Source organism: Salvia splendens, chromosome 14 (assembly GCF_004379255.2).
Source record: "Salvia splendens isolate huo1 chromosome 14, SspV2, whole genome shotgun sequence".
Classification (NCBI taxonomy): Eukaryota; Viridiplantae; Streptophyta; class Magnoliopsida; order Lamiales; family Lamiaceae; genus Salvia; species Salvia splendens.
This window is the reverse complement of record NC_056045.1, coordinates 13,446,143-13,465,508: the sequence shown is the minus strand read 5'-3', so window position 1 is coordinate 13,465,508 and position 19,366 is coordinate 13,446,143. Positions and strand designations below refer to the sequence as shown.

At 41.7% G+C, this 19,366-nt stretch overlaps 1 protein-coding gene and 1 long non-coding RNA gene across 2 annotated transcripts; both read right to left on the bottom strand.

The window, feature by feature from the left end:
• Positions 1 to 1,873: 1,873 nt before the first annotated feature.
• Positions 1,874 to 3,319, bottom strand: LOC121765202. Its single transcript, XR_006042791.1, has 2 exons — positions 2,380 to 3,319; positions 1,874 to 2,288 (listed from the first exon to the last, which is right to left on the bottom strand). It is a non-coding gene; the product is annotated as an uncharacterized LOC121765202 (long non-coding RNA).
• A 2,984-nt stretch (positions 3,320 to 6,303) lies between these two features.
• On the bottom strand, positions 6,304 to 6,723 carry LOC121764220. The gene has a single exon (XM_042160277.1). The coding sequence runs from the start codon at positions 6,721 to 6,723 to the stop codon at positions 6,304 to 6,306; it is 420 nt and encodes a 139-aa protein (XP_042016211.1).
• Positions 6,724 to 19,366: the final 12,643 nt, after the last annotated feature.

The window sequence follows — 19,366 nt, the reverse complement described above, 5'->3', positions numbered from 1 at the left end:
AAAATAGTACTCCCTCCGTTTCATAGTAGTAGAGCCATTTTGCCATTTTGGTACGTTTCATAGTAGTGGAGTCATTTCCCTTTTTAGTAAAAGTCAACACATTTTCTTCTCACTTACTTTTCCCTCTCTTGTTTTATTCTCTCTACTTTTTCCTCTCTCCTACTTTATTATCTTTTTATTTAATACATTACACACCTCTTTCTTAATCTCCGTGCCGAAAAGAAATGCCTCCACTACTATGGAACAGAGTACATTATTAGCATAGCTACATTATTAGACTAAAATTTTCTACGTTATTAGATGACACGTGACATTAATCTAACCATTAGATCACAAGATCCAATGAACTACAATTATTTTGATTTTGAACACTATTTAGTTTATGAATCTAAATACATCCTTATATCTTCATATATATATATATATATATATATATATATATATATTTCAAACTTTTCAATACAATAAAATAATAGAAAAAAATTGAGAAAAAAATAAATCGTCAATGAGAAAGATTTTATATTCTAAAGCATAGTTTCAAATTTATCGAATTGTATTGCTTAAGTTTTACAAATCTTAAATTAGAGTTTTTAAATATGTCAGGATCAATCCTAACATATTGATAAAAAATGTTTCACTTTCCTTTTTAGTTTGTCCTACTAAAAATGTGACATTTTCATTTTTTGTAAAAATTCTTATATTAATATAAAATTTACATTTTCTTTCTCCACTTAATACATAAAAACTAAAGTTCTTTAAATCTCATATCATTCTACAAGTGTGACATCTTTTATAGGATGGATGGAGTATTATTTAATCATGCATTCCCATATTAATTTTGTGACGCCCCGACTTTTCCTATATCTTTTAAGTTAGTTTTTGGATGACCATAATTAACTTGGCCTGCCGATTTTTGGTGGGATACTAAGCGAAGGACAATGAACCCCGCACGCCGTGAGGCGCTGACATGGAATGAATTCAAGGAGGAGGTGTACAACAAGTACATTCCCATGAGCTACAGACGGGCAAAGATAGTTGAGTTCCACACCCTAAAACAAGGAAGCATGACGGTGACGGAGTACGACCGTGCTATTTGTGAAATGACCCAATATGCGCCCGAGTTAGTAGACACAGATGAGAAAATAAGGGTAGCCGTGGACAGCCGTAGAGGAATTACATACTCCGAGATTTTGAATTGCACTTTAGATGTGGAAGAGGCACTGCCTAAGGATGAGACGGTAGTGAACCCTACACCACTAACACCACAACAACAACATAACTCTCGAGACAAGAGGAAATGGGATGGAGATCAGACTCCATATGATAACAAGAGGCAACAACCTAACAGAAACCCGCAGTCTGGTAGAAGACATCAAGGGGCAAAATGTAGGACTCTGCCCTGCGCCAAGTGCTCTAAGTTTCATTTTGGGGAATGCAAGGGTGGAAGCAGTGGATGTTACAAGTGTAGTGGGAATGGACACTTCGCCAAGGAATGCCCAAGCAATAATAATGAAAATGGGGCAAGACAGAACAATGAGAGACAACGCCCGCAACTACAAGTAATTGAGGCCAGGCCAAGAGGAGATCCACCCCCACCCCCACACCGACAACAACGTCATGACAATAACGAGGAAGCTACTTGAGAATGGGAAGATAAGATGGAGAACACTATGAACCATTTTTTTTATTTATGCAAATTTCTGGACGAAATTTTTGTTAAGATGGGTAAATTGTGACGCCCCGACTTTTCCTATTTCTTTTAAGTTAGTTTTTGGATGATCGTCAAACTTTTAGTCGAATATCGTTTCATTTTATTTTGAGAGTTTATGGAATTTTTTTAGAAGTCCAAAATATTAATTATTCATTCTAGTCAAGCAGTCAAATTTTGGTCAAATATATTTCTCCCAAATCCCATTACCAAACGATTTGCCCATATCTCCACTCCCTAAAATCTCTCCAACAAACCAAATCTCCACATAATTTATTATATATCTCTTCCCACAATCTTAGCCAATTTTCAACGCCATTCCATTGTAGTTTTCTTCTCTTCCGTGAAGGGTGAAGGAGAAATCGAGAGAGCACGATTTTGTTAATACCTCATCTTCTGCAAGTTTTGTCTCTTCTGGAAGGTATATGTGTAGTCCCTGGTAGTATCTGCATTCAATTCCTCATAATAGTTCACGAAATCAAACTTAGACTTGTTGAATTTCTGGAAATTTTGAATGATAAAGTTGCAAACTTTAATATCATTAGAGCTTGTTCTCTTGTTTTCTCTTCCAATCTTATTTCTGCAAATTTTGTCGGCCCATTAATAACTGAAATCAAACAATTGGAAATAGTAAAAGATTTAGATTTGGGAAAAAGGGGAGAGGGACTTACCGTTGGGAGTAGCGGCGCTGCGACATTGACCGAAGAGATATCCGATTGTGGTTCCTTGTTGTTGCGAGGGAGTGAAGAAGGAGATAGGAGAGTTGGGATCGTTTCTGTCTTGGTGAATCGTAGAAGATGACAGAGAGAAAGGGAGAGTGAGATTGAAGGAGAGGAAGAAGATGGGAACTCTGTTTCTAATATTTTGGTGAATTTTAGAGAGTGAGGAAGTTGTTGTTTTGAGATAAAATTTGAGAGAGAGAGAGAGACGTGTAGGTGGTGGAGTAATTTAATAAATAGGGAGCATTGTTTTGTTCTTTGAGAACTAGAGAGAGTAGAATTGATTCCTAGAGCTAGAGGGTAGAGACGTGTGATGTGGGAGTATTTTATGTTACGGGCTCTTTTTCCCTCTTTAATTTTTGTTTAATTATGACATTCTTATCTTGGACTAATTTTGAGAAAAAGGAATTTGTGGCTGGGAGTATATGTTTTTAAATTCGTTTATTTAGTTATTTGCCTTGTTGGGCAATGTTAATATTTTTGTTCGGCCATTATTTTGCTATGAGCTAGTTGGAATTTATTTGAGGAAAGAGATTAATAATGGAACCAATTTAGATTCAGCATGTAAGACTTTAAGGTTAGGAATACATATATGTATGTGTGTTCTAGTTTTGGGAGTATATATCTTTTCATTTAGTTTATTTAGTTTTGTTGGTATACTAAATAAATTCTTTAGTGGACTACTTTAGTTAATTGTACGCTTGAGCCGTAGGCGGGAATTATTCTGGGCAGATTACGTGGCGAAGAATTAAATCAGAAAAATATGTGGACTTTATGCATATATTTCTTTGTGACGGGCGAAGGATAATTTGAGCATACACGTAGAATGCATGCATTGTTTTAACTAAGTAATTTATTTAGCAAAGTCTAATTTTGCATATCATGCGGTTTCAAAAAGGGTGAACTTGTGCACGTTGTTACGGTTGGGAACAGAAAGTGGTTTGAGGAGTTAAGCGTTTGAGGTGGGCTTTCTATCGTACATTATTGTGTAGGCTTACTTTTAAATTTACGCAATATTTTTCAAGTATGAGTTATGTGCTTAAATTCCAAATATGTTGTGTCATGTCGTATTTTGTTTTTGAGGATGTGCCTATCTGATCGCCTAGTGGGGAGTGAGTCCCTACTAGAAGTTATGAGTTTAATCGAATTCGGGTTTGTCTAGGGAGTGAGTCCCTATTCAAGCTAGTGTACACAGAGGGTATCGTGCGCTATCGTTCGAGTTGGCCGATCTAGTGATCGAGAATGTGGCCACGTTCTCGTTTCACATATGAGGTTCAGATATGGTACGAGGAGAGAGAAAAATGGGCTGTAGCCATACTTTTGAGCAAGGAAATGTTTTGGTGACTTGGTCTTTTATAAAACCCCGAGTTCACTTTTAAATGCTGACACAATATTTTATGAAAATTATTTTGGCATGTGTCCACTGAGTGCATCAAGTACTCAGCCCTGCATTTATTTTTAAAAATGTGCAGGTAGAGCGTGACGGGTGCGGTGGGTGTTGAGCAAGACCATTGATGAAATTTGAGTGTCTAGAATGTGTCATGTCTTCACACGTGGCATATTCTTTCTCTCAAATGCTTCCGCTGAGTAGTTGTCCTTCTTTTGAGTTCTTGTAACGCTGAGATAATATTCATTTTTGAGTTGTTGATTGTTGAGATACTCTGATTTTATTCGAGCTATTCCCATTTGTTTCGAGCTATGATCGAGTTGTGTTGTTTTTCCCTTTCTCCCCCACTTCTTTAATCCTCCCCTAGTCACGATCAACCGTGTTTTCTATCCTTAGGAAATGCGGGCGTGACAAATTTTTGAGAATTTTATTGAATTTTATAATGTCAATCAATCCGTCCCAATGAAAATGACCCCTTCTTTAGTCGGCACGTGATTTTATGCAGTTTTATTTTGTGTGTGAGGTGGATAGAATAAAGTAAGAGATATAGAATAAAGTAGATATAAAGGATTTCTATTTTTAGTAATAGGTCACTTTGGATGAGACAAACTGAAAAAAAGTCATCTTCGGTGGGATGAAGGAGTATAATTTATACTCCCTCCACCCACAAAAATTAGGACACATTGTGAATGACACGAGTTTTAATGTGGAATTGGTAAAGTAAGAGAGCAGAGAAAAAAGTAAGAGAGAAGTAGTGTTAGTGGAATGTGAGGTCCATATTATTAGTAAGAGAGAAGGGAAAAAAGTAGGAGAGAAGTTGTTGAAAACTTTCTTTTTCTTAATGTGCTTTATTTTTCGTGGACAACCAAAAATGATAAATGTGCTCTATTTTTCGTGGACGGAGGGAGTATCTTTTTGTGGAGTATTCCGTTCCAACTAAGTTGTATCACTTCTTTTGGGCAGAGATATTAAGAAAAATTGTGTTGGATGTGTTAAATGATAATAGTATAAATAAGAGAGATGAAAAAAGTACGAGAGATAAGAGAGTAAAGTATGTGAAGTAAAGTATGAATGATTAGATAATTTGTTTTTAGTCAAAAAAGAAAATGACTCAATTTTATTGGGACGTCCAAAAATGAATATAACTCAACTTAATTAGGACGGATGTAGTATTATTAAAGGATCATTGTCATTACTAGTTCAGAATTGATGAATGTACATTTAGAATTCTAGATGCAAAGAATTGGTTGCCTAATACAATACACTTCTCCAAATCACAATACCTCTACAAAGGAGAAAAAAGCCCACTCATCCAGGTTGGCCGCCTTTTACTTTTATTCACAATTTTTTTTACAACATCATTTATCACCTAATGGCTCAAACACAATCCTTTTTCTTGTCACACAACAAACCCTCCCAAGATGTGCTAGTGCTTTAAACTTGGTGATAGGGACCGAGAATTAAGGCTTAGCAAAGGGTAAATAACAAAGGCTCATTTAGGGACTCAAAATCTTCAACAAAAAATAAAGCTTCAAAGTTCAAAATTGGCTCACTAGGGGTTTATGAAGGGATAGGCATGTGATGGTATAAATATGAGGCTTAATGTCCTATTGCCTAAATCATTTTCATGCATCAACAATAACATGTTCACAATTCATCAAGCTTAAGTCTAGAAGATCAACCTAAGGCCTTTTTTTTCATTTTTTCAAAACCGGAATTGTCATTTCTCCTTAGCTCAAGAAATCAGACTCCTAATGACACTAAATTCGCTTGATCGAACTATGGAAGTTATAGCTCTCAAGTGGTTAATAAGTGAAAGAAAGGTTCCACGACCCAACTTTTAAGAGAAACTAAGTCCACACCAACAAATTCTAAAGGAACGGTGTGCTAGTGACATTCGAAGGAAGACAATTAAGCATGCTTATACACAAATATAGGAAGAATTTAAGCCAAAATCAACACCAATCAAGCAAGCATGCGAACACCCCCCAAACTTAATCATGCATTGTCCTCAATGTGCATACTCTTGAAACGCAAAGGACAAAATTAGTAAAGAAAGGGGTAAGAAGACTCCCTCAAATCATGTTAAGTCGGGGTGGGTGGGTCGGGTATTTCTTTCCTTTGGCACGGCTCCTCATATGTAGCCCATCCTTATTCATACAAAACAAAACTAGACAATAAACTATTTACAATACCTGGTTCAAGATCAAAAATGAGGGAAAGAACCGAGTTAGGAAAACCCCCGTGATCAAAATAAAAACATAAACAAGTAAAAACTCAAACCACATATGATGGGTTGCCTCCCATCTAGTGCCTTTCTTTCACGTCTTTGGCTAGACCTTCCTTTGGTGCTTTGACTCACCCATATCCATCACCATCGCAACTCTTCCATTCACTAAGATGACCATTTAGGTTCTCCTTCCCATTGCTTCCACTCACGCCATGAGAGGCATTCAATTTGAATCTATTCTGATTTCCTTTGTTCTTTTTCAACCATGCCACAAGCCCTTTTTCTTCCATAGGCTTGAGATGAGTGAAGATGAGAATTGGGAGCGGCTCATCCTCTCCAACAAACACAAACTTGAAGTCCATGGGCTTTTTTGTGCCCCTGCACCCTTGAGATTTATCTCCTCTTCATTGACTCTAAAAGTTACAGTGTTGTCTCTAGCATGGAGAGTCACGTCACCTATGACCAAGAATGGTCGTCCAAACAAAATAGGCATGTTTTTATCCTCTTCCATGTCCAAAATCATAAAGTCCACAAGCAGAATGAACTTATCAACCTTAACGAGGACATCTTCCACGATTCCTCTAAGCTTGATAATGGACTGGTCAGCTAACTGAAGGTGGACGTTGGCCAACTTAATTCTTTTCAAAAGACCAATTTCATCTGCAGTCTTTTGAGCCATCAGTGAAATGCCAGATCCTTGATCAAGTAAGCAGCTCAAAAACTGCCTATTTTCTACTCCGCATGAAATATGACAACTCCCAGGATCTTCCAATTTCACCGCTCTTTGTACATTGCCGCCCTCTTTGGATCCTCAAACTTCCCCATTGCTTTCAACAATCCTTTCGTCAACCAGACTTCTGCTGGCTCAAAATTCAACTCCTCATTTTGTTCATCCATCTCTTTTTCATCAGACTCACTATCCAGAGTAGGGGCAGTGAGTGGAGCCTTTCGTCAACCAGACTTCTGCCAACTCGTTACTTGGCGAAGGGAACTTTAGTAGGGGCAGTGAGTGGAGCCTCAGCAGATTTGCCCGCTGTAGTCTGCTTGGACTTCTTGGTCTGGGAGGTAGCAGCATGTTTGCCTTTTCTTTTACGTTCCGCCGCCAGGCGGCGCTCCTCTGTTGCGTCCTCTTCCCTGCAAGACCCAGGGACTTCCTTCGCTAGTTCACCCTCTATTCCCGGGGCTAGGTATTCCTCCTCCGTGGGTAGAGTGAGATCTTCAATCTCGTCCCTCAAGTTCCTTCGTGCCCTACGCCTCGCCTCTCCTTGTCCACCTGTGAGTCTGCATCCTTCAAAATCTCTTCCAGATCAACCACCAACTCAAGCCCGGTCTCCATGGGCACCGAAACGTCCTCAGTAACAGGGGTCTCTCCCCCCTCAGACAAACTAGGGGTTCCCCCCTCAATGTAAACCAGGGTTTCTCCCTCAGCAACTAACAGATCAACACCAGGGGCTTCACTGCCCACAAATTTTTCAGGGGTTTCCCCTCAGCAATACCTTCACAACCTAGGATTTCCCCCTATCCAACCAAGCTGCTCTAGTGGCTTGGGAGTTGATATCAGGGAGCTTTCACTTCTTAGGAGGTCGCAGGTTCGAATCCTAGGAAGTGCAGATTTGGGGATTAATTTCTCCTTGGGCCCACAGGCCCAGAATGACAACGAAGCGCACCTACGGGGTAAGACGCTTCACCTCCAACTGTTTGGTCGGGGGTCCGAGTCACATCGGAGGGTAGATGGGGAACCATCGTCGATCCTCCTTAAAAAAAAAAAAAAAAAAAAAAAAAAAAAAAAAAAAAAAAAAAAAAAAACCTAGGATTTCCCCCTCGGCAACACTTACAATAGAAACAGGGGTTTCCCCCTCAATCACCACTCCTTCAAAAATAGGGGTTTCCCCCTCGCCAACATTTGTAGAAACACCAGGGGTTTCCCCCTCAACAACACGGGCTAACCTTTGGTCTCCAACCACCATCTGTTCAAACCCCGCCGCCAGATCAGCCTTATTCTCTTTTTCTTCGCCTACCGCAGTGTCTTTCTCCGACACGCTAATGGTCGGTTCAGCCACTATATGTAAAATAGCGGGTTGGGCCGTTGAGTCTACTGGAGTCGTAGGCGGTGGTGGTGTTGTGGTTATGGTGGTTGCTGACGCGGTAGGATTTGGTTTTTCCATCATTGTCGTGAAGAGGGCGAAAGCCTTCATCGCTTCCTCCGCACTTCTAAATTTCTGCACCAAGTCTGACATGAACGCCGCCGCACCGGAATCGGCAGATGTGGTGGTGTTCCCTACTTTCGGTGTAGTCTCCATGACATGAATCTGCAAAATTTCACAAGAACTTGGGATAAATTTTCGATTAGGGTTAGAGAACTGTGGAAATTGCGAGAGAAAATTTGGGGGATTTTTAGAGTGAGGGAGAGTTCGGTTTGTGGAAAATAAAAGAATGAGGGAAATAGGTATTTTAGATAGGGATGGGAACGGTTGCAGGTGGTTGCAGGCGTGATGTAAGCAACCGTACGCCTTCCCATAAAGCGATGATTTGAATTTTGAAATTTCACAACTTCCCTCCCAAACATCTGGTCTGAAAATCTCTCTGCCCCATGTAAACGCTATTCTCTGTAATTCCAAACTTAGGAAAAACAATCAAATGAAACGCCAGACTCCCAGGTCAAGGTTTCACATGTGACAAAACAATTTCCCTAAGAAGTCTGGTGTTTCGAACATATTTTTGGAAGATTAGATTTTTTTTCTTTGTTCGGTAATTTTTACTATTTGAAAAGCAATTAAACTATTTAAACTTTCAATTGAGTACTCTCGAGATTCCCTGGTTCAGTGTATAGATTGAAAAAATGCATCCCCATTTACATGACCCAGGAATTCGTCGAGAGCACTTACTCACTACACTGATTATGCGATAATAGAGAGTGCGCGTAGTGGCACTTCCTCCACCATACACAACTCAGAATTATCCCTAAAAACCTTTACTCGATGACCATTAACAAGGAAAGGAGTAGAGTTTGAGGCACTTCCCTGGATTTCCACAGCTCCATTTGCTCGAAGGCCAACAATTGTGTATGGCCCGATCCATTTGGACTTTAGCTTCCCAGGCATAAGCTTGAGCCTAGATTGGAAAAGAAGGACCTTCTGACCTACTTGTAGTTCCTTGACCTGGAGGTTTTTGTCATGCCAGGGCCTTGTTTTCTCTTTGTACCACATTGCGGACTCATATGACTCCAGCCTTAACTCTTCCAGCTCTTGAAGTTGCAATTTCCTCTCTTCCTCACAAGACTGGGGTCTCATATTGATCTCCTTCACCGCCCAATATGCTTTGTGCTCCACTCCCACGGGCAGGTGGCACATCTTGCCAAACACCAACCTGTAGGGCGACATCCAATAGGCGTTTTGTATGCAGTCATGTAAGCCCACAATGCATCTCCGAGCCTCTTACTACAGTCCTTCCTTGACAGATTCACCGTCTTCTCCAGTATTGCTTTGATCTCCCTGTTTGAGATCTCCGCCTGTCCGTTAGACTGAGGATGATACGGGGTAGAAAGCCTATGGTGGACCCCGTATTTCCTCAACAGTTCTTCTATGGTCCGGTTACGGAAGTGCGTCCCTTGGTCAGATATTATGGCTCGGGGCACACCATACCGGTTGAAAATGTTAGCTCTCAGAAACTTTGTCACCTCTTTGACTTCACAAGACGTAGTAGACTTGGCTTCTATCCACTTTGAAACATAATCTACCGCCACAAGGATGTATGTATTCCCGTACGAAGATGGGAACGGGCCCATAAAATCCATCCCCCAGATGTCAAAGATTTCGCAAACGATCACTGGAACTTGCGGCATCTGATCTCTCCTTGAAATTCCTCCAGTTTGTTGGCACCTCTCGCAGTTTTGACAGAATTCAAAAGAATCCTTGTGTAATGTAGGCCAATAAAATCCCCTGTCTAGGACTTTCCTCACAGTCTTCCTCGGTCCAAAATGACCTCCACACGCCAATGCATGGCAATGATTAAGCACATCCCTCTGTTCCCACTCGGGAATACATCTCCTGATTACCTGGTCAGCTCCCATCCTCCACTAGTAAGGGTCGTCCCAAAACTAATACTTGGCCTCACTTTTAAGCTTCATCTTCTGGGCCCGGGAGATTTCTTGTGAACTAGGCACCTCACCTGTGACCAAGTAATTTGCCAGGTCTGCGAACCATGGCTCAGCGTTCAGCTGACACTTCCCTTTCTCAGCATCTCCTGGACCTGTTATTGCCATTATTTTCTCCCAACTGATAGGTCTAGGAGATTCTCCTATGTAGTACAGAAGTTCCTCCGGGAATGAGTCAGGTATAGCTTCTTCCGTTTCTCCTTGGAAAATCCGACTCAGATGGTCAGCCACTTTATTCTTTGTCCCCTTTTTGTCTCTCACTAACCAATCAAATTCTTGCAAGAGTAACACCCAACGGATTAACCTTGGCTTGGACTCCTTCTTCGCCAGCAAGTACTTGATAGCCGTGTGGTCAGTAAAAACTATCACTCTCGACCCTAGTAAGTTTGGTCGAAATTTCTCAAATGAATACACAACGGCTAACATTTCCTTTTTCGTGGTGTCATAGCTTTTCTGGGCCTGGTTGAGTGTCTTCGAGGCATAGAAGATCACGTAACTTTTTCCATCGATCCTTTAACCTAGTACCGCCCCCACTGCGTAATCGCTTGCATCACACATTATTTTGAACGGCTGACTCCAGTCGGGTGCTCTGATGATAGGGGCAGATACTAGTTTATTCTTCGATAGCTGAAAGTCTTTCTTACATTCTTCGTCGAAGATGAAATCAACATCATTATGCAACAGATGGGTGAGCGGCTGAGCAATCTTCGCGAAGTCCTTTATGAATCTTCTATAAAAACCTGCATGCCCTAGGAATCCCCTAACTTCTTTCTGATTCGTAGGGTAAGGCAATCTTGAAATCACATCGACCTTTGCTTGGTCGACCTGTATTCCCTTCTCCGAGACTACATGCCCCAAGACGATTCCCTCGGGTACCATGAAGTGACACTTCTCGAAGTTTAGGACCGAACTCTTTTCCTGGCATCTCCTCAATACTACGTCCAGGCTAGCTAAACAGGATTCGAAAGAGTTCCCATATACGGTGAAGTCATCCATGAAAATCTCGATACAATCCTCTAGTAGATCTGAAAAGATACTCATCATGCAGCGCTGAAAAGTGCCTGGCGCATTGCACAACCCAAACGACATCCTTCTATAAGCATACATGCCAAAGGAGCACGTAAATGTAGTTTTCTCTTGGTCTTCGGGATCTACATAGATCTGGAAGTATCCACTGTATCCGTCAAGGAAGCAAAAATATTGCTTTCCAGCCAGCCTCTCTAGCATCTGATCAATGAAGGGTAGAGGAAAATGATCCTTCCTGGTTGCTTCATTTAGTTTCCTATAATCGATGCACATCCTCCACCCAGTGACAAGTCGAGTGGGCACCAATTCATTCTTGTCATTCTTAACTACCTGAATTCTTGATTTTTTAGGCACCATGTGAACCGGGCTGACCCATTCGCTATCTGGAATAGAGTAGATGATACCTAGCGAAAGCAGCTTCAAAACTTCCTTCAACACTTCCCCTCTCATATTTGGATTGGGCTTACGTTGCGGATCTCTGTAGGCCCTAGCACCTTCCTCCAACCTGATGTGATGCATGCAAATATCCGGACTGATCCCTACTAGGTCTGAGAGTGTCCATCCTACTGCCTTCTTGTTCCTTATGATTACCTCCAGTAGATCTCTTTCCTGTTCCTCGGTCAAGTTGTTGTTGACGATGACCGGAAAAGTCTCATTTTCTTCCAGATAGGCATACTTGAGGCCTGGTGGGAGCGTTTTCAGTTCCTTCTTGGGGGTGCTTGTTTCCTGGGGCAAGGGAGTTTTTCCTATCGCATCTGTTATCATTCCCTTTCTAGACCCAGAAGAATCTTCCATGCTAGCCACATGGGCTGATCCCTTTGACCTAGCTGTATCTGGATTTTTACAAAACTCCGAAATAGCTTCGGCTAGCTCCTCATCCGTTAATTCCTTCGTGTGCATTGCCTCACACCAACCAGCTACCTCTCTGTCAATAGAGTGACTTAACTCCGAATTTTCAATCTTCCCCTGCATCAACTCGGTCTCAAGATATTCCTGGACCAGAGGGTTAATAACATCGATAGCATGCAAGTTCTCTACATCTAGAGGTTTCTTCATTGCTTCATCTATGCTAAATGTATATTTTTCCCCATTATAGTCCAGACATATTGTTCCATCAAAGACATCGATAATGGTCTTAGCGGTACGCAGGAAAGGTTGTCCTAAAAGCACCCTGCTAGACTCGGCAGATTCATTATCACTCAGTTTAATAATATGGAAATCGGCCGGATACAGAAAATCTGCACCTTGACTATAACATTTTCTAAAACTCCTTCTGGACAAATGCACGACCTATCCGGCCAATTGGATCACCACTTTTGTATTCACCATCCCTACTCCTACCAATGTTTTGTATATGGAAAGCGGTAAAACATTTATCGATGCCCCTAAATTACACATGGCATGCTCAATTCCGACATAACCAATGGAAATGGGTAAGGTGAACAGACCTGGGTCAGTGCATTTCGAAGGCATCCTGCGTTTCTGAATCACTGCTGACACGTCTCCATTCAGGATCTTCCCACTGAATCTTGTCTTTCCAGCTATGAACTCCTTGATGAATTTGCTGAAGACCAGCAACTTCAAAGCCTGTAAAAACGGTAGGTTTATCTCAACTTTCCAAAGATATCCATGAAATCCACTGGCTCATCCTTCTCCTTCTTAGCCTCTCCTCGGTGCGGAAATGGTTTCAATTGTTTCCCTGGTCTTGTAGATCCTGCAGCTGGAAGCTCGCCTATTTCCTCCCTTGCTAATTCCTTCTCTGCTTCTGGCTCTGGGTCTAGGAAAAATGGTCCAGCTTCACTAGGTAGCGGTTTCTCTAGATCACCTTCCCGAAGGTCATCTCCTCTTGTGGTACTCCCTACTTTCGAATTCTCAGGGTCGGGAACTGAGTTCTTCCATTCCTTGCCTTCTGTGGTAGGTGTCTCTTTATTCGTCCTCATCACTGGACCGTCATAACCTCGCCCAGATCTCAAAGTGATTTAACTGATGTTAGCTCGGTCTGGAGGCCTTACTGAGGCAGGAATCTTTCCTTTGTTCCCTCGCATCTCGCTCAAGAAAGTCGCGATCTAGGACAATTGCTTGGCCAACATGTCCATTGCTGCCTTCTGCTCCAACTGAGCTGCTTGAACTTATGCACCACGTCATTGTTAGATTGGAAGTTGTTCTGCATATGTTGTTGCGAGCTGACTAGATCATGCACCATATCATCAATATTCCTTGGTGGCTTAGAAATGGGTTGGCTGAGACTCGGTCCCGAGCCCTGGTTCAGTCCACTTCCTTGGTTCTGGCGAAAGTTTCCCTGACTTCCTGAACTGTTGTTGTACTGATTTCCTGGCCCTTGGTTCCCCTGGTAAGGAGGTTGAGAATTTTGATAATTTCCTGGGTAATTCCTTTGGTGTGGCGGCACATAAGAGTTCCCCTGGTGGTTTTGATTCCTGTTTCCCCAATTTGCATAATCTCTCTGGTTCCGGTTGCTCCAGGTGTTCTGCCACTCCTGATTTCTCCTAGACCAGTTAATCTGCCTTTCTGGTTGATGCGTCAACTGGGCTTTCTATTGTGGGGGTGCCTGGTTCGGATCGTTGTCAGACCATCTAATATTGGGATGGTTTCTCCATGGTGCATCCCTCTGTCTCCCTGGATTCCAACTTCCATCTGGGTTCCAACCCCCCATCACATTAACTTGGGTCTAGTAATCTCCTTCTTGTAGACCATAATATTGCTGGGGTGAAATTTCTCCTGAACCCGGAGATTTTCCTTTTTCTTGTGAGGCTGGCGGATTGGTCTTCTCAATTGCATTCAAGAAGGCTTTCTCAAGCCTATCTATTATCGCCTTGACTCTTTCGTCATCTTGCTCTCTCAGTGCATTTGCGGACCCTCTTCTCATAACATTCCTCGGGCTGTCGTACGCCTTTTTGGCCTCTATCAACTTCCCCAAGATCACTCTTGCTTCACTTCCCTTTTTCTTCGTAAAATTTCCCCCCGCTCGAAGAATTCATCAGATCCTTTGACTCAGGGTTGGCTCCTTCATAAAACATATAGTAAATCTATGTCTCGATCATTCTATGGTTCGGGCAAGCATCCAACAATCCTTCAGGGCAAATGGAATTGCACGTAGGCGATAATCCTCCTCTGTTGTGTCGTTAGGCCTTTTCTGAATACTGCACAGCTTGCTAAACTCATTTAAGAACACGTATGGACACTCGTTCCTACGTCCAGAGAACGTCGGTAGAATGCCTAACACATTTATTTTAATATCGATGGCCCTCTGACACGGATTCATGACTATAGTCTGGGCTGGCTCACCATTTAAATGGGCAGTGAGCAAACCGATCTCCGGATCTGGGTCGACTACGTGTGCCATGTCTCTGATCTCTGCCTCCTCTGTATCTGTTTCTGAAGATGACTTAGGATCCTCCCTTCCTGACGAACTCCAATCGTTGTCACTCTCTGAACCAAACGGAAATGGATCTCCCGTAGATAATCCCGATCTGGTGGTGACCGTAGATACTGTGTCCTTGACCTGCCAAGTGAACCGATCGTTCCTCCACCCAGATGAGTTACCCCAGTGTCCAAGCCGTGAGCCTCTGCTCACAAACTGAAAATAAAGAGAAAGAAAAACAAATCAAAACTATATACACCAAAATCTCTAAACACAATCATAAACTACGCCATCCATCCCGGGCAATGGCGCCATTTGAAAGTTTGTTCGGAACTGTGTGTGCTTTTATGCTAGGTCAGGCTTCTCAAACCCAGAGAATCCACTAGATCACGAGGTCTAGGAACTCAGAGGATCTCAAAAATCTCAGTCGTCGGACACACAAATTCCTCATTCAAAACCCTCAACCCGCTATACTATGAATTAGTACAGGGAAGTAGGGATCGATCCCACGAAGATGGATGTATAAGAAAGCATTTGGGAGATTCTGGCAAGGGAATTGGCTGTTGCCACGCAATTTTGGGTTGAGGTAAACTATTACTAGACTCAGGAAGTAAATATGACACTAGACCTAGGAAACTGAAAACATCATGCAGGCATGGAACATATTCGTAACTCAATCTCTCAAACAAATTTCCTTGACCTAGTAAACAACTACCTAAATTAGCTAGACAGGAAAAATGCAAGCAGTGGGGACCATCTCCCTAAAATAGTAAGGTACGGATGAAAAGCTGCAACTAATGAACTACGAATTTAACTAACAACGACATGCTTCTCTTACTGATTCAAATGCGAACATGAAGAAAACAGAGTAGATTTCCAGATTCAAACAGAATGTAAAAATTCAGACGTCGGAAACTTGCGATTAGCCAGAAAAAAAATAGATCTACATATGCTAGACGGAAGGAAATAAAGGCACGGAAATGAGGCATCAAACTACGACTACTCTGTTTCAGATCCACACATCAGATGCTTAATCCACTCCGGATCCAAGCAATCCGAACCCAACTACCACCAAAATCAACTCCATAAACTCCAATTCAACAAATCTGTTCCGATCAACAACAATCATCAACGATTCTACTCCGATTCGACAAGCAAATGCGAAAGGCATCCAATTGAGTAAATAACTACGAGCTTAGAAATAAAACATCATTCATACTCGAAATAAACATCACCATATCAGAAAACAGAAATTGCATAAATCCACGATAATTTTTTCAGAAAAATAGAGCCGAGCTTCGAACAGCGAAGCTCGGTGAAATTCACCGCAACGGAATGAAATAAAAGCGGTAAATTGTATCTTTGCCCTACGCAAGGACAGTGTTACCCAACAACAAACAGAAAGGGAAACCCGTAATCCCTACAACTTCCCGGGCATCCCCCCAAGTGTGTAGAAGTAAGTGAGCTAAGAGAGCCAAAATAAAACCTAAGGAGCCAAAAAAAACTCTCCCCTTTTCTGCATGCTCTCTCCCTTATATAGGCGCCGAGGATCTTCTAGAAGCCTTCGCAGAAATTTCAATTCTGTCCTTCAGCTTCGCTGTTTCCTCCGTCTAGTCATTTTCCCATATTGCTCACTTTTATCGCCAATTCCCTTCGCCATGCAATCGTCCTTCTTTCTTCTGGACTTGGCAAAACTTACTTTACACCTGGTTTAAAAACATGTGTTAGACCCCGTAAATGCATGAATTCAACCCTTTAATAAATGCATGAAATTAGCCTTATCAATCGTCTAAAATGTTTTCGGGCATCCTTACTGGGCTTCCTTCTGATTTGACTGGTGATACTGGCTCTACTTATTCTATTGTATCCTTATCCTTGTCACTACTCGTGCCTAGGTCAGACAAGGCTGTCGACAGGCCAAAATGAGTGGTAATAGGTATTGATCCTCATGGGAGTATTTTCGGTCTCCACTTCTCAAAGGTTGAGCTCCTTCTCATAAACTAGAAAACAAAAGAAAGGAAAAATTATGAACAGTATATATGCCAAAGTATCACACACAAAAGCAAGTAAAAACGCCATCCATCCCCGGCAACGACGCCATTTGAAAGAGCAGGTTCTTGTGCAGGCTCGTGTAATCAACTGTTCAGGTGGGTGATTCCCAATCTAGTTGTGTCGTTGGCACAACAACCTAAAATCCTGGTATCAACAATTTCCTCAACCCACATGTACTGGCTAGTATAGTGAGAGAAATGAATCCCACAGAGATGGATGTTTGCTTCTTGTTATTGTGGTTATAATCTGGAAGGGGTTTGGTTAGCTAGCACGCTTGGGTTGAGGTTCTATCTAGACACAAACTAAGGGGTAGACCTGTACTCTACTGACTGGTAAGAAGTTCTCATACCGGGATCAGGTTGAGCACGTGAAAGGTGGGTTGGTACGACTCCTGTGCATGTGAAAAGTAGAAATTTACTAAAAGTAGGTAGACCGAGACAAAACGGATTCTCGAGCAAACTGGCCGATGAACTGCCAGATCCGCCAAAAGTCTGACAAAAGGTGAAGGACAAAAGGTAAAAGCAGCTGAAAAGTAAAAATGGTCCACAAAATGGATGTTGATGTTGTCTTCTCCAACAAGTATGCACAAAAATAAGATAAACACAGATTCCATTGATAACAACTCAGATCAACAACTTTACAAACCAAGATCCACAATTAAAAAGTTAAAACTCGAAGAGTAACAACCGATAATCCCAAATTACGCATACTGACTAACATGCAAGGTGGTGACAGGCACGTAAACTCAGATCTCATGCATTAAACTTCAAATCGAACGATTAAACACTTAGAATCATATCTAGCAAACTCAGATCTACCATACTCAAACAAATTCAAGCTTCAACACTTCAAAAACTCATGCAAACGACTGGATTTAATTAATCTAGGCAGAATGAAACACGATTGCAACGAAAATATGAAATAAAACTAACTTCCATATCATGGCATTTGGATCTCAACAAAATACTTCAAAAACATCAAGAGATTCCAGTTCCAACGGTAGATCCAACGAAATAAAATGAAATACAAAGTTAAACTATGAAAGCATGTGAAGTGGGTCTCGCTCGACTCTAATGTCGAATGACTAGACTCAGGAGTAAGCGAGTGTGTACATATGAGAATTAATGCAAAGCTCGGTCCAGACACAACGCTCCTTAAATCCACTGGATCACTGGGTCCAGGAACTCTAGAGAACTACAGTGTTTTTGTCGTTGGACACATCGACTCCCCTTAAAAAATAAATCCCTCAACCCGAATACTATGAATTAGTATAGGGAAGTGGGGTCGATCCCACAGAGATGGATTCGCAAAGTAGTGCTAAGAGACTATGGAAACAAACGGTTGCTGCCACACAAAGGGGTTGAGATTTAAACTACCACTAGATCTAGGCAAGAAATGTAAACGCTAGACCTAGGACACAGAAAACTTACTGGATTCAGACATCAATACCGAAAGACACAATTACTCCCTAGACTAAGCAAACGACTACCTAATCTAGCTAAACAGTAAGCAAATAACAGTGGGGACCATATTTCCAGAAATAGCAAGTACGGTAAAAAGCTGCAGATAACCAACCCATGCTCCAACTAACTACGACATGTACCTTCGCAACTAAACTAAACTCGCAGATGAAGAAAACAGAGCACACTCCTAGATTCAAACAGAATATAAAGATTTGGACGCCTGAAACTTGCTATGAATCGGAAATACATCAGATCTACATAAACTAGGCGAAATGAAATGAAAACACGTAAGCTAGGCATAAAATTAAAACACTCCTGCTCAGAATCACTTCAGACGCTTAATCCACTCCGGATCCAAGCCTTCCGAACTCGACAACCAACAAAATCAACTCCATAACTCCGATTCTCACAGATCTGCTCCGATCAACTCCAAATTCCAACAATCACAAACAACTCCACAACATCAGCAAAACAAAACCCCAATTCATCCACAAACAAACTCCATTCTTCCAGATCTCACCATTAACCTGCAATAATCCAGAAAATAACCACGAAAACAACCAACTCCAACAATCCAACTCTAGAATTCAAGTAAACACAATCAATCGACAGAAATCATCACGATCGACGTAAGCGAAAATGAAACTTGCATAAAAGTAGAGAAATATCCAGAAACAAAAGAGGACCGAGCTTCGAACAGCGAAGCTCGGTGAATTCAGCAGAAACGAAAAAAATAGAAATAAATTGTTTCTTCGCCCCAAAGAAGGACGGTGTTACAACCCACAAACACTATCGGAAAGCTAAATGTGAACCCCAGCGCGAACCAGAGATCCTCCGCGAATTAGAACCAAGTATGTGAAAAGTGAACTGAGCAACAGGCTGTTCGTGAAGCCTCCACCGAGAAGGTCCCTACAGCTTGCATGCTTCTTCCTTTTATAGCTGCGGACATAGCCTTCTAGAGTCTTCGTAGAAATCCCTATTCTACCCTTCCAACTCCGAGGCTTCCTCCGTCAAGCAATTTCTTTCGTAATGTCCGCTCTTTCGCCAGTTTCCTAGGACTATGCAAGCGTCCTCTTCTTTTCCTGGATCTAGCGAAAACCTTCACACACCTGGCTTAAAACATGCGTTAGACCCAGTAATTTCACGAAATAAAACCCCTAGACCGATGCATGAAATTAGCCTTATCAAACTGCTCACACTTAAACCATGCTTGTCCTCAAGTATGAAAGACAAGAGAAAGAAATAAGGC

Excerpts from the sequence above, each read along its gene's own strand:
- LOC121764220 (XM_042160277.1), bottom strand. The coding sequence starts at position 6,723 with ATGGCTCAAAAGACTGCAGATGAAATTGGTCTTTTGAAAAGAATTAAG.